This window comes from Anopheles marshallii, chromosome 3 (genome assembly GCF_943734725.1).
Source record: "Anopheles marshallii chromosome 3, idAnoMarsDA_429_01, whole genome shotgun sequence".
Classification (NCBI taxonomy): domain Eukaryota; kingdom Metazoa; phylum Arthropoda; class Insecta; order Diptera; family Culicidae; genus Anopheles; species Anopheles marshallii.
In genome coordinates this window covers 65,194,938-65,208,835 of record NC_071327.1, presented here as the reverse complement: position 1 = coordinate 65,208,835, position 13,898 = coordinate 65,194,938, and the positions used below count along the sequence as shown (strand labels likewise).

The 13,898-nt window shown below is 45.3% G+C and overlaps 3 protein-coding genes across 3 annotated transcripts; 2 read left to right on the top strand and 1 right to left on the bottom strand.

Annotated features, from left to right (window-relative positions):
• The first annotated feature begins 203 nt into the window (after positions 1 to 203).
• Positions 204 to 551, top strand: LOC128714869 (anaphase-promoting complex subunit 13). Its single transcript, XM_053809751.1, has 2 exons — positions 204 to 215; positions 321 to 551. Exons 1-2 carry the CDS (start codon positions 204 to 206, stop codon positions 549 to 551), a joined length of 243 nt encoding a protein of 80 aa, XP_053665726.1.
• Positions 552 to 659: 108 nt separating this feature from the next.
• LOC128712047 (putative 1-phosphatidylinositol 3-phosphate 5-kinase) lies at positions 660 to 7,361 on the top strand. Its single transcript, XM_053806942.1, has 10 exons — positions 660 to 1,046; positions 1,128 to 2,838; positions 2,908 to 3,792; positions 3,869 to 5,465; positions 5,529 to 5,628; positions 5,698 to 6,182; positions 6,260 to 6,423; positions 6,499 to 6,660; positions 7,088 to 7,226; positions 7,313 to 7,361. The coding sequence occupies exons 1-10, from the start codon at positions 672 to 674 to the stop codon at positions 7,359 to 7,361; spliced, it is 5,667 nt and encodes a 1,888-aa protein (XP_053662917.1). The 5' UTR covers positions 660 to 671.
• A 303-nt stretch (positions 7,362 to 7,664) lies between these two features.
• Positions 7,665 to 13,685, bottom strand: LOC128714822 (uncharacterized). Its single transcript, XM_053809702.1, has 6 exons — positions 13,645 to 13,685; positions 9,861 to 9,931; positions 9,598 to 9,714; positions 9,303 to 9,531; positions 8,520 to 9,236; positions 7,665 to 8,454 (listed from the first exon to the last, which is right to left on the bottom strand). The coding sequence occupies exons 1-6, from the start codon at positions 13,683 to 13,685 to the stop codon at positions 7,665 to 7,667; spliced, it is 1,965 nt and encodes a 654-aa protein (XP_053665677.1).
• Positions 13,686 to 13,898: the final 213 nt, after the last annotated feature.

The window sequence follows — 13,898 nt, the reverse complement described above, 5'->3', positions numbered from 1 at the left end:
TCGCCTGTGTGCATCTTGAAAGGAATCATTTGACAGATCACAGGCTGCGAAACAAACTAAAACAAAAAATAAAGAGGAGCGAAAGGGCTGGCTTATCTGCAGTATTTTTGCAAACTTTTCCATTAATTTTAAGCTGCTGTTGGTTATTTAAAACAGCTCATAGTACAGTATTCCTCGAGTGTATTTGTATGTAAACGATTCTAATGGATAGTGAGGTACGCAGTCTGGGTCGAAAGGAGTTTGTTGGAATCGCTGGACCTAGTGGAATGCACTTTCGATATCTTGTGTCTGTGCTCATGTTTCTTTTTATTTTCATTTAGCCACCATCCGGAGGACGTTTGGTCGATTTAGTCGATAACGAGTGGATTGCAGACGAATTGCCGTTCGACCACATCCAAGTGCCTTGCGATAAGCTTCCGGATCCCGAGGCAGACAATGGTGACTCACATTTGACACTAAAAGAGCAAGAGCAGAAATGGACTGATCTAGCGCTTACTTCGCTGGCTCCGGATCTATCCGTTACCGAGCAAGTTAATTTCCCTGGTGTTTAGTGTAGCTAATGTGATTGTGATGCACACTATTTGGCACTAGACTGTGTTGAACAGATTTATTTTTTATATAAGTGTCCTAAAGAAGAAGATAAAAAACAGGTTAATCAAAAATCCATTACGATGAATAGACATCTACATTCCCCCACGATTTTGACGGAATTTGCCCGTACGTTCGAGGAGGAACAGGAAACCATATTTTCGAAGCTGGTAAACAGACTCACAAACAACAGCCGACCCAGCAATGAGTCACCACTTCAGGGGGCGGTTTTGTATGAAGAACCTTCCGGAGGTGAAGGCGAAACGGGGAACAGAAATGTCCGGGAAGTTCAAAAAGAAATTAAACAGCCCAGTGCATTGGCAAGTGGAAATCCCTCAACCAGTAGTTCATATACTGATGTTACACATGCCGCATCTATGGCTCAGCCTTCTGCTGGCGAACGGACCACTTCCAGCGTGCTGCGTCGGTTGAGCAGTCTAATATCGCAAAAACCAAGTGTAAGTATAGGTTGTTCGAACAGTACGGATGGCGTGTTTGTCATGAAACGATGTAAAAAGTGTTATTTTTTTATATTACAGACTAAGCGAAGCTACAAGAATACAGATCTTCACAAATTCTGGATGCCCGATTCTACCTCCATCGAGTGCTACGATTGTTCGGTAAAATTTTCAACCTTCCGCCGGAAACACCATTGTCGTCTGTGTGGTCAAATCTTCTGCACGAAATGTTGCAATCAAGTGGTAACGGGAAAGATCATCAATTGTTCAGACGATTTACGTGTGTGTAACTACTGCTCGAAGGTGGTTCTGACGTACCTTAAATCGTCTAGCATTGCCGCCGATTTAAAACCCGACTTGAAAGCGTTGCAGGATGATTTGGATCAAAAGCTTTCTACCCTGCAACCACCGGGAGGTGGAGGAACAGATCCTAGCGGTATGGGTCCATCCGGTGGACGAAATCGAAGAAAGATATCCGTTGGTTACCAGGAGGAACGGTTTGCGGCTAGCGCGGGATCAGGTATCTCTTCTGCCGATCGTAAATCCATTCTGCAGCAGTCAAACTCGCTGAAAACGTTGTACGATGAAATGTGTCGTTCGCTGCCACTATACAACCGTGGACATGAGCTGATCGATTTCCTGTTCAGCAGACAAAAGTCATCGAACAATATGCAAGCGATCGCCATACTGAATGCGATGATCGATGCAGGATTTTTGATAGCGATATGTGAAGTGAAGAACGAAACGATCGGTGACGAAGATACAAATATTACGCACGAGAAAGTTTTGCAGCATCAAAAACAACAGCAACAGCTGAATCGCGACGGTAGCGGTGGATCGGTAGAAGATGAAGATGAAAACACCACTGTATCGATCGAGTTTAACGAAGATACGGTGTACAAGTTGGCAGTTCTGCAAGAACGTCAAGGTCAAGGAACGGGAGCAGGAGGCGCAACTGGGACGGAAGGAGCCTATCATTTGGAACTGAACTTTAAATCCAGCTCTGTGTTAATGCGCTCCGGAAACGATGATCAATCGTCCGCCGACAGTGAAGATGGTGCCGGAAGTGGAATAGTTGGCAGCACCACATTAAGTAGCATACTGCTTAAGGATTCCGTAATGGACAGTTCGTATATAATATCGACTGGGGCAAAGGCTTTGCTGAAAGCATTCTGCGAACACGAAGAGCTGCTCGTAAATCAACTGTTGCGAGCACAGAACCTCGACCCTTCGTGGAGTAAAACGCTCATCCCAATTGTAGCTCGGGTTGCAAATACATTGCGCCTCGATGAGGCTTACGGGACGGACGCTATGGATATACGAAACTACGTCTACTTCAAGAAAGTTCCTGGTGGCGATCGAAGCGAATCCCAGATACAGGGTGGTGTGGTCTTTTCGAAGAATGTAGCCCACAAGGAAATGTCGCAAAAGGTGGATAAACCAAAGATACTGCTGCTACAGTGCGCAATTGCATATCAGCGCGTGGAAGGCAAGTTCGTCAGTTTCGATACGCTGATGCTTCAGGAGCGTGATTATCTGCGCAACAAGGTGTCTAAAATTATTAGTCTAGGGCCGAACATTGTGCTCGTGCACAAGAATGTGGCCGGCATAGCGCAAGATATGCTGCGAAACAACGGTATAACGCTGGTGTTGGACGTGAAACTTTGCGTGCTAGAGCGTATAGCGCGATTTTTGGATTGTGATATCATCAGTTGCATCGATTCCAATGTTGGACAACCGAAGTTGGGCGTTTGCGATCGATTTAGGATACAAACATTTTACGATGATCATGGTAAGACAGTGGCTCTGAGTGAAGTTAAGAAAGAAGAAGAGTAAAATATTTTTTAAAATATTTTTTCAGGTTCTTCTAAAACATTGATGTGCCTAGAAAAGCAGCATAGTCCACGGGGATGTTGCGTCCTTTTGCGGGGAGCCAAAAGGAGCGAGTTGGCTAAAATAAAAAAGATTGCTTCGCTTCTGCTGCTGGCGCGCCATAACTGGCGCTTTGAACTTTCGTATCTGTGCGATGTGTATGCAATGCCACCGACACCGCGTGCAAGCATATTCGATTCAAAGGAATCGACTCCTATGGATGCAGCACCACAAATGGGATTGACCAAGTGTCTTGAAGATGTTTCACATACGCCGAAGGAACATCAGGTAACATTCAATGAGAAGACAGTTCAGAAAGAGCAAACGGCAAAAATCGTTCGTATGACATCAGAAAACACTGCGAATCGAGAGAATGTTGGAGACTGGACGGATCCTCTACGATCGGGAGCACTGGGCCCATCCTCGGAGGACGGTGTCGGACAGTACGGAGATGAAGATGATACATCGTTCGAACTAGCAGCAGAAACACCGAACGATAACAGATTTCGATCCGCACTCAGCTCGACTCTTTTGTCCATCAGTCCGTTCGTGGCATTTCCACTGCCGTTCCTCGAGACGGACGGTGGCCGTAAATGTGCCCTACGGTGCTACTTCCCCGAGGAACTTTACTTCTCGAAGCAGTGGAGCAACGGTGGAACGTTGGGTCTTGTGGGGGAAAAATGTTCTGGAACATTGATCGATAATTCTGCCGCAGCGGGAACCAGCGCATCAACGGAAGAGGAAGAAAAGCAACTGTTACCGGTACATCCGTTTGTGACGTATAAAATAACGACCTCTGTGGAAAGCAAGGAGATGCAAACGATACTAGCCAGTTTCCGTGCCTGTGGTGGACGGTATCCAAAAATTTCAATGAGTAAGTTTATTAGTAAATACAATCAATTTTAATTTTCGATTCCTCTTATTAACATATTCTTATCCAATCATTGCAGTGAAGAAAACATCATCCCGCAAACGGCGCCTCACTACAATGGCCCAACGATCGCTCGAAGAATTCGTGTACCGTGATGCATTGGACATCGAAAATCATCAACGTTTGCCGGTGCTGTTTTGTAGCTTCAACTATAATGAAAACGTTCCTTCGACGTTCTGTGCCCAACCTTCGTATCTGGATATGCAGTTTTATGGACAAAACGACATTATGCTTGGATTGTTCCTCGAGCACTACTGCTTCCGAAGTTCGTACATTTGCAAGTCGTGCAATCTTCCGATGATGGACCATGTGCGCCGTTACGTCCACTCTGGCGGTTGTATTCAGGTGAAACTCGTAGAAGATGTGACCAAGATGGACACCGGTACGATACTGATATCGTCAAAGTGTACAATCTGTAACGAATACTCTAAACCAGTCCCAATGTCGCAAGATACGTGGTGCTACTCGTTTGCCAAATTTCTCGAACTACGTTTCCATGGTCATGCCTATAAGAAACGCAATTGTGAGGGAATCACGGATCAAACAGACAGTAGCGATGGAGGCATGGTGTGTCGACATTCGCTTCATCGCGACTTTGAGCAAAACTTTTCCTACAAAGGTATCGTGGCCAGCTTCCGTTACACAGCGATCGATGTGTGGGAAATAGTGCTACCGGCAATGTCTATCTCGATGGTTTTACCTGCTATCGGTTGCAACCAACGCATCATTACCGATCAACGCACGGATGAGATGAAAACGCTCGCAATTATGGGGTATGATGTGTTTGTAAAAATATTGGAAAAGCTTGCCGAACTGTCAGTCGACACAGACACATTCGGAAAGCTTAAGAAGAAAGCCAATCAGGATCAGGTAGCTTTCAAGCAGCGTATTGAAAGGGTGCAGAAACTACTTACCGAGGATGTGCTCTCGATTGAGCTAATCGACGATGCAATTGTGACATTGAAACACACGCTGGCGGAAGCGATAGAAGAATGGGAACCAAAGCTGCACGATATAATAACTCAGGCAAAGAGTGCGCAAACTTCAAAGTCTACAGCGGTAGTGGACACTGGCAGTAACAACACGGGTGCAACGATCGACAGTGGAACGATTGCTACCGAAGAACTGGATATGTCTCATTCTGGTGAATTCCAGCCGGTTTTAGAATCCTCTAGCGAAGTGGTGGAACCAGAAGCGAACGAAAGCACTTCGTCTGGAGTTGAATGTCGTGGTAAACTCGAACAAGATTCACTGACTGCGGATCCAGAGGAGGAAAAAGTAGCGAGCAGCACAAGCGAGGAGAAGCAACCGATGAGGGAGAGTTTAAATGAAAAGAAAACGGTGAAAACTATACTGAGCCAGCTGCTCTCGACGAACGATTACTCGCACATTTTGAGCTCTCCGTTACCGTCACATGAACATCATTGTTTGAAAGCGGGCCTTTTTCCGATCGTTGTAAGCGAGCACGATTTGGGTTCCTGCATTGCTTACAGTCTGATGTCGCAGGAGTATCGCAAAATGCTGGACAGTATGCATAGCGGCGGTAGTGGTGGCATTATTACGATAGGAGCTGTGGAAAACAGTCCAAATATGAAGCGAAAATCCACTTCGGTGAGGTAAGTATGATAAGCTTTTGGTAAATCAATTGCAACTTATTAAATTTAAAAATATAATTTCAGCTCAACTACCGATACGGATGACTCACCTGCTACAGTACATACTAAAAGTGAGCAAGATAAAAAGCATAAAAATGCCGCTCACAGCGAAATTCATTTTCAGGTATAGATGAATAGGTGTTAAACCAACCCAGCTTAATATTAATATAGCTCTTCCACTTTTTTCAAAAAGGACGCCAACTGCAACTTTGTGTGTCGAATCTACTTTGCAAAGGAATTCGATATGCTGCGCTGTCAGATATTGAAACATCCACCATCTCCGGGAACAACACATCGTGCTTCCGGTACGGTGGGAAATGCATCCTGCGTAAATACTACGGGAATAGTTGGAGCTAGTGGTGGAAATGGATGCAACACAACCGGAACGGACTCGACCGAATCGTCCCAAGACACGACGGAAATTGTGCGCAAAATGTTTGCACGATCACTGAGCAAGAGCGTTCGCTGGGAGGCTCGTGGCGGGAAGAGTGGCTCTAAGTTCAGCAAAACAGTTGACGATCGGTTTGTGTTGAAAGAGATGTCACGCACGGATTTAACCATATTCGAAAATTTTGCCCCGAACTATTTCGAGTACTTACAGCGATGCATGAAGCTGAAACACATAACGCTGCTAGCAAAGATTTTCGGCGTGTTCAAAATTACGATCAAACGGAAAGAGTAAGTGATAACCATTTGTTATGAACACCAACAGTTCTATAATTTGTTTTTTTTTGCTCTGTTTTATACTTTCACAGCAATACTACGGTGGAAAGCGCAGTGCTGGTTATGGAGAATCTGTTCTGTGGCAAAGAAATCAACGAAAAGTATGACTTGAAAGGGTCGGATCGCAATCGTTTGGTCGATCCCAATCGGCAAACTGGCACAGAGCGAGTGTTAATGGATGAAAACTTCATTCAAAGTATGAGCTCGTACAAGGATATTAGCTGTTGTTAATGGACAATTGGAAGTAACATCAATATCATTTTAATTGCAGTGTCCTGGACGAATCCACTGTACATTTTGTCTCACAGCAAAACGGTACTGAAAGAGGCAATCACTCGAGATGCCTGCTTTTTGGAGCGCAACGAAGTGATGGACTACTCCTTGTTGGTCGGATTGGAAAGTACAGAGAAGAATCTCGTTATAGGAATAATCGGTAAGATTGTGTTAAGATGATAAGAGATGCGGCTACCTTAATCGTTCAGCTCAACTAACTGATCGAGTTCAGTGCGCACAGAGCTGAAAAATAGGTAACTCAATCGAGCGTTTGAGCGTGTTAAGCGGTAGAGCTCAAATAAGCGCATTGAGATTTGTACCAACGAGCGGGTTGAACATCAAACAAAATTTCAAATCATTACTCTTCATTATCATCATTAATTATGTAATCAAATTTCAACGCTATTGTTCGAGCTGTGTCGCTCATCGCGAGTACTATCGCTCAACCGCTCGTTTGAGCGCTTCTTGAACGCGAGCGGTTCGCTCAGCTCAATCAAATGAACTGCTTAACCCAAAACTAAATGCTACACATGTCAGTAAGAGCGGTTTTAGACTAATGAGGATACCTCCCTATTTTCATCCTGAAGATTACATTCGAACGTATACCTTGGACAAAAAGATTGAATCGGTGATCAAACAGTCCGGACTTATGGGCGGCCATGGAAAACTACCTACCGTCGTTTCGCCTAAAATGTACAAAAATCGGTTCATTGTTGCGATGGAAAGGTAAGTGCACCAACAGCTTGTATTTGTATGGCTCTCCAGCTATGCGAAAGAAAAACTGATTTTTTTTCGGTAATCTTTTTTTTCAGATACTTTTTATGCGTGCCGGATCGTTGGGAAGGACTGGGAAAGAAATAAACACAGGTACTAAAGCGGTATTTAGGAAACAAAAAGATGAAAACTAAACAGCAAATCTGCTTCTCATCCGAAAAAGAGCTTTAGAAGAACTCTTGTGATCGTTTTTTAAATATTAAACTTTAAATTAGGTTTCTTTTGTATTTTAGGGAACATAAAACGTTTTATTTTGAAAGGAAAACATATCTCAATGAAAATCCGACGGATTGGGTAAAAGGGACGAACAAACCACTCAAGCACTCTTCCGGCGCTGGAATGAATTGATACAAAGAGTCGTACAATATAGACTGACAGATAGAATTTCGTTCAGTAGAAATGTGAATCGTAAATAGTGGCCGGCTCAGCCCAGCGGGTAGTTCGCTGCTTCGCCGGTGCATTCAGCACGACGAACGATTGTGTCCCCTGTTTCACCTTCTCGCCTGGCTTCTTCTGTGTATAGTGTGGCGTTTGATACGTTGCTTTCCGGTAGGAAGGATTTGCCTCTATTATCTTCGTGCGATTGCGCACACTGTGGTCACCCTTTCGGTGTAGATCCTTGTAGAAAATGATCGGTTCATTTTCGCGCTGAATGGCAATGATGGGCGATTTGGCGCGTCGGCCATGCTTCGCTATCCGTACGGGCAAGTGAAGCGGAGCGGCTGCTCCTTGACCATGTTTGGTATCCTTTGGGTTAACGCCACCGGCAACCGCACCCGTCTTGCCATCGTTCGTGGCAGTAGTGGAGCTATTTCCACCACCTACACCTTCCACCCGCACGACCGGCACGGGTTGAACAGGTTGTGTCGGGTCAGTCGTAAGCTTACTGTCCTCGAGGATCTTCTGTGCGAGCAGACTGCCACGTTCTTTCGGAGGCGAACGTTTCTTGATCATTAGCTCCCGTTGCGCTTTCCGATATTCGGGCTGCGAGATGAACTTGTCTATCACGTCCGGTTTCGAACTGTCGGTGGGTGCGGCATGAACGTTATATTTGATGGGCGATGGTGTGCGCCGGTTCAGGCGTCTCTGGGGCGGTTTCTCGTACACATCCTCCAGGTTGATGCTGCACACGGGTTTCTTTACCAATGGTCTCGTGCGTGGATAATCGACGTAAGAGCAGCTGTAAATGTGAGAAAACCACTCAAGTGTCGGTGTTTTAGAAAGGAAATTCACCCACAAACTTACCGATACATCGGCGTATAGTCCATGTCGCCCTGCATGGCGAGAAAGTTGTCCTTCGGTTTGGCCTTCTCCGGTTTGCTGGTGATGTGAGGATTCCGGAAGCTGTAACTATATTCCGGCTCACGGCCAAGAAAATCGCCCTTGAGCGACAGATTGTCCTTGCGCACTACGCACTGCGAACGCCACTGATCGCTGGCCCCACCGGTCGGTAACTCTCGGTAGCTTTCCTTGTACTCCGGCCGGAACTCGATCGTGCCGTGCAGGCTCAGGTTGTCGAACTTACGTATCGGTGCACTCTTGGTGAAATGGTCGTAGTATTTGTAACACTCCTTGTACTCGGACGGTGCCTCACGAAAGTTCCCGGTGAACGCGATATTGTTCAGCTGCGGCGTCGACCGCGATTTGTCCCCCGCCAGCGGAAGTCCAAACTGGCTTTTGTACTCCGGCTCGAACGTCGCCTCGCCGGTCAGTCTTAGATTACTGCGCGTTAGCTGCTGCTTGTTGTGCAGCTTCGAATCGGACGCGCTCAAATCATCGCGCATCTCCTTTTCCTTGCGTTTATTCCGATTGCGGTACCCGTGGTCCATGCTTTCGGGCAAGAAATCGTACGGCAGAAAGGAGGATTTATACTCGGAAGACGCATTGGCAAGCCCGGTACCGCGCAAACCACTGTCCGGCAGCTTGAAGCTTTCCTCCGGTCTCACGGCGGGTGGTTTCGATCTGGAAAGGTGAAAAATTTCCCTTGAGCAGATGTTATCGTGAGGCTATTCCCATCTCTAGACACACTTTGAGATCGTATCCTGCGAATAGCTGACAAATTTGGAATGATTTTCCGACAACCCCTTCATCGTGCCTGGTTCAATGTGCAGCGAAGTGCTGCGCCTCAAGGGAATTGCCCGTTCGTAGGCCGCTCGACGCTGGAATCTGTCCGCGTACTCTGTAACTTGCGCGTTGACCGCCGAAGGTAGCGAAGGCTCGGATTTGTTGTAGAGCGAGAAGTTACTTCCCAGATGTTCTGTAACGATGCAATGGAATGTTTAATTTGGGCTTCGCGCTAACGGTTGAAGCATGTCCCACATACTAGCGTGATTTTGTGAGAACTTTCGCTTCCGGTAGGAGTTAAGCTCGTCGACAGTGATATACTCGTGCGGATGCTTCACGGACGATCGTTCCTGTGCGTACCACCAGCTTCCTGTTCCTGCAAGTTGTGGATATTGTTAAACGACTTCGGTCTAGTCCTTAACACAACGAGGGATTTCCGATAACTTTAAGTTTAAGTTTAAGTTAAAGTTTAACTAAAACGAAAAGTTTTGGAAAAAAAGAGTAAAAGGTAGACAAACGTACTGTGTCTTAATCGAGGTATATCCGGCTCCGACACGAACACATTCCAGTCGAAACAGTCACCACCGTAGGGCCTGGAAAGAGGAAAAAATCTTAATTCAAACACTGTCGCTATGCATTATCGACATAAAATCTGTGTGTTTCAAACTCCATTACCGTTCAGCCAACTACCTGCTGGCACTTACTCCCAAGGGCACGATTCCTCGCCTAATCTGCTGATAAATTTTGCTCTCTCGTCCACACGAAACTTTCAACCGGACTTCGAATATGATAACATATCGATGCACATAACTAGCGCACAGTGATGGCAGAAAAAACCTCCGGGGTTTACCAAACAAACCATCGCCCGTTGCGTTCCTGTGCATTGATCCAAATAAACGAATCGGTGCGGATCGCTAAGCAACAGTGCCATTATTTACCGCCGCACCGTTGGCAAGGACGGTACGGGTTCTCGATGGTGAATGCACGAAAATTGTGGCAATCATGCCCGCGAGCGTTTCCCGTTTTGGGAGGTGTTTGTTTGCAAATGGTGGTGGTGTACGGCGGGCACGAAAGCTAACCCACATTTATGGCTGGATCATGCGGTAAAGAGAAGAATCAATTTGTTTGAGGATCGCTGATTGAATACGGCGAAATAGTGGGTGGGGAGTTGATTGTCATTGTAATTTGCATTTTAAATGTAACCTTTTCCTTTCAAAGTAAATTAATTGGAATTATTCTATCGATACGCTTAATAGGAAGAAGTTGTTAACCAAGCTAATTCGAATAGTTTGGCCATCTTCTTCTTTGCCCGCACAACAACCTCAAGAGGTCTGGGAGAGGAACCCCAAAAGGAATGGCCTGTAATTTCTGGCTTTCTTTGTCTTTCTTTGCCCGTAACTGGATAGTCTCTAGAGCTCTACGAGCTGTACGACGAACTCACTGCCGTACAGCGGTATTAGACTCGCCAGGCTTCAGTGTGCTTGTCATGTCATGAGATTGACACCAGACAACCGAGCCCGTAAAGTCCTTTCAGCTCGTACACATGGACAGAGGACGTGTGGTAGGTCCAAAATGAGGTAGAGTGATGGCGTTGATGAGTCCACCAGAATGGTCGGGACTATGGTTTGGCAGACGACGGCACTCGACCGTGACGGTTTAGAGGACGTCTGTAACAGGCCAAGACCGCGAGTCGCAAATTGGAAGCTGGATCAGTAAGCTGGATAGCAAAGTCTTTTTTTTTGTTAGAACGGCCGACTTATTTTACCACGTAGCCGAATAGTCAGTCCTTGCTACGGGGATGGGTCCGGATGGGGTTTTGTATCTGTCCTGTCGTGGGAAGACAGATGCTCCTACCAACGCAGCATCGGACCACCTGGTTAGACAACACATTCCATAAAATACCCAAAGTATTTAATACCTCTTTCGTACAGGTCCGGAAGATCTCGCATTCCATTGCAGCAGTTTCCTTTTTTACGCAACTGAAGCGTTATAAACCTAATTAAAGCTGCGATTAACTTTACGGACTCGCTATTAAACCAGTTTAGTTCCGAAATGGAATGCCAAAGAGCTCAGTGCATTGTGCTTTTGTTGGAAATTCTGGTGACTATGGTGTGGAATACTTAACCATCTCTAACAACTGGCTTCCGGGCAATAAAATCCGGATACCTAACATCCAAGCAAAGGCCTAACGGACAGCGCCACTACAACAGGTGTATCGTGCATCCTCTACCTGTATGATGTACTCCAAGATGGATACTCTACAGCAGGGGTCTTCAAACTACCGCCCCTCGAGAGCCTCCAGTGCGACCCGTGACGCTGATACTAAAATTGAGACCAAATAAAATTGGGATCTTCAAACAAAGTTGTAATATTTTCTAACCGTTCATCTTTCACGTTTCATCAACCGTTCAAAGGCATACATTTGGGACAGTATAAATGGCAGGAAAGATACTGAGTGATTTTGGTCCCCAGTTACGGTAGTTTCAATCAGTGCGCCCCGCGGGCTGAAAAGTTTGGAGGTTCCTGCTCTACAGCATAAATACTAGGATGTCTCCCACTTGAAATTCTCTCTTACAGACATTCCAACCTATTATTCGTGAATTCCCGGTTTGTATTTGGTAGCGGGGCCGCTCTTCACACTACAGAACAGGTACAAAACCCGATTCCGATCAATCCTCCGTACACAAAATTGAGTTCAAGCAAGGGAGAAATGTCTGTTGAGGTTGTTGTGTCACTAAAGCATATTCGTGAATTTCTCCTAAATTTCACATCTTTCGGCTTGAATCCCCTTCGAGGCCCTGGACGAAATGGGTGTTGGAACTCCTTATCTTCAAAACGATTCAAAGAGGGTTGTTCGGAGGATGCTCACGAACAAATTTACGATATTTTTGAAGTGGATGTTGGAGGTCTTCGGGGTCCCTATAATGAAAAGCTTATGCCCCCAACACCTTAGTAAGCTTTATCTGGATGAGGGGAAAGGGAGGCTACTTGGGATAATCTTTGGGACCCCTTCCATCATGCAAAGAGGTTCAAAATTCTGCTTGCTGGGTCCTTTTGTATAGCAATTCACATATTTTTCCACAACATAACTCCACACACATCGAGGCTCTAGAGGACCACGTACTCCGCCCACCGTTAGTTACGGCACTCAGTAAGTCGCATGATTAAAAGAAAACGATTTCCTATTTTACGTTTGTTTCCTAACTACATCATTAACATTGAAAGTAAACAACAAGTTACTGAATGATGTCCTTAGGATCTCTTTCACATTGGGACCTACGTCAAACTACCACGTCATGCGATCAACTTTAGTAATTAAGGAAGACTAGCCGAGTCATGGCGTACGATATCGATGATATTCAACGATTTATTAGAAGGATATTTTATATCCTTCGCTAGAAATATAGATGCGATTGAAAAATGCAGCAATTGGATATCAGTAGTATTCAATGGAGTATATTAATGTTGTGCTTAATGAATCGCTTTTGAGAAGAGTTATTAATATGGCTCTTTAGTGAGGAGTCATTCAAAGCAGGGCTCTCCAAAGCTTCAGGAATCCTCAGAGCAGTGGCGGAGCATGTCCCTTGGAGATCGGGGGTAGTTAGACCTTCGCCAACTGATGACCGGAAAGACAGGAGAGTGGGATTGTACACGTCGGACACGCTCATAGGTAGACAGTTTCAAGTTTCATAAATCTTGGATGATTCATGATTCTTTGAAGCAGACATTCAGATTCATTCATTCAGTTCAAAGATTCATTCGGGTTCATCAATCAGAACCAGATTCACTCAACACGAGAGTATACTAAACAGTACACTATAAGCTTTTCTGTGTTCCTTTCACATGTTTTATACTATCTTTTATCTATCGTAACAAATTGCAATCGATTTAACATCATCAAACTTCATGCTGTTTAAAATTACATCATTTGCATCATGAATGTACTCGACCTTTAAACTTTTTCTTTACGCTAGCAAATGCTCTGTTTGGTCGATTTGCCATTACTCCTACCGTTTCCGTTTACTTTCATCTGTAGTACACACACACACGCCAACCACCGGTTATGGTCCAATTAGGAAGTGGAAATGTTACTTACACGATTGACCCACTTTAGAGCCACAAATGAAAGTTGCAAAAATTGCACCGCCAATTTCGTGTGCCCTTCGGGGTTTGACGCGTTGCCGTAGTATTCAAGACACGGGTAAGTCGTATAAAATTGTTGCAGGAAATGGATGGTTTTACAAGCATTTAGGAGGCGTGCAGCACTGATGGAAGGGTGTTTTAGTAGAGTAGAACTGAAGCTTACCTTGTCGCCAGCCCATGGTGTCGTTGCTTTAAGCGCACCATTTTGAGTTTGATGTAGGTGTTGGGTGAGGGCGTTGGAACTGAGCACTAAACTATACTCTTAATATCAAACATCCACAGCCAGCAGCAGACAGACCACGCCGACACTTTCTGCAGCAAGGTGATGGAGGAGTAGGCATCGACTACCAGCACTATTTTTATCCATCAACATTTCTATTTGCACCAATCTTCACCGCATTGGGACTCGCAAATGTC

Bases quoted from the DNA above. Each gene is read 5' to 3' on its own strand.
- LOC128714822 (XM_053809702.1), bottom strand. From the start codon at position 13,685: ATGGTGCGCTTAAAGCAACGACACCATGGGCTGGCGACAAG. The intron at 9,932-13,644 runs GTAAGCTTCAGT...TCCTCTTTCCAG, and splicing joins CACCATGGGCTGGCGACAAG to GCCCTACGGTGGTGACTGTT. The intron at 8,455-8,519 runs GTAAGTTTGTGG...TCACATTTACAG, and splicing joins GACTATACGCCGATGTATCG to CTGCTCTTACGTCGATTATC.
- LOC128712047 (XM_053806942.1), top strand. From the start codon at position 672: ATGAATAGACATCTACATTCCCCCACGATTTTGACGGAATTTGCCCGT. The intron at 5,466-5,528 runs GTAAGTATGATA...ATATAATTTCAG, and splicing joins CGAAAATCCACTTCGGTGAG to CTCAACTACCGATACGGATG. The intron at 6,183-6,259 runs GTAAGTGATAAC...ATACTTTCACAG, and splicing joins ATTACGATCAAACGGAAAGA to CAATACTACGGTGGAAAGCG.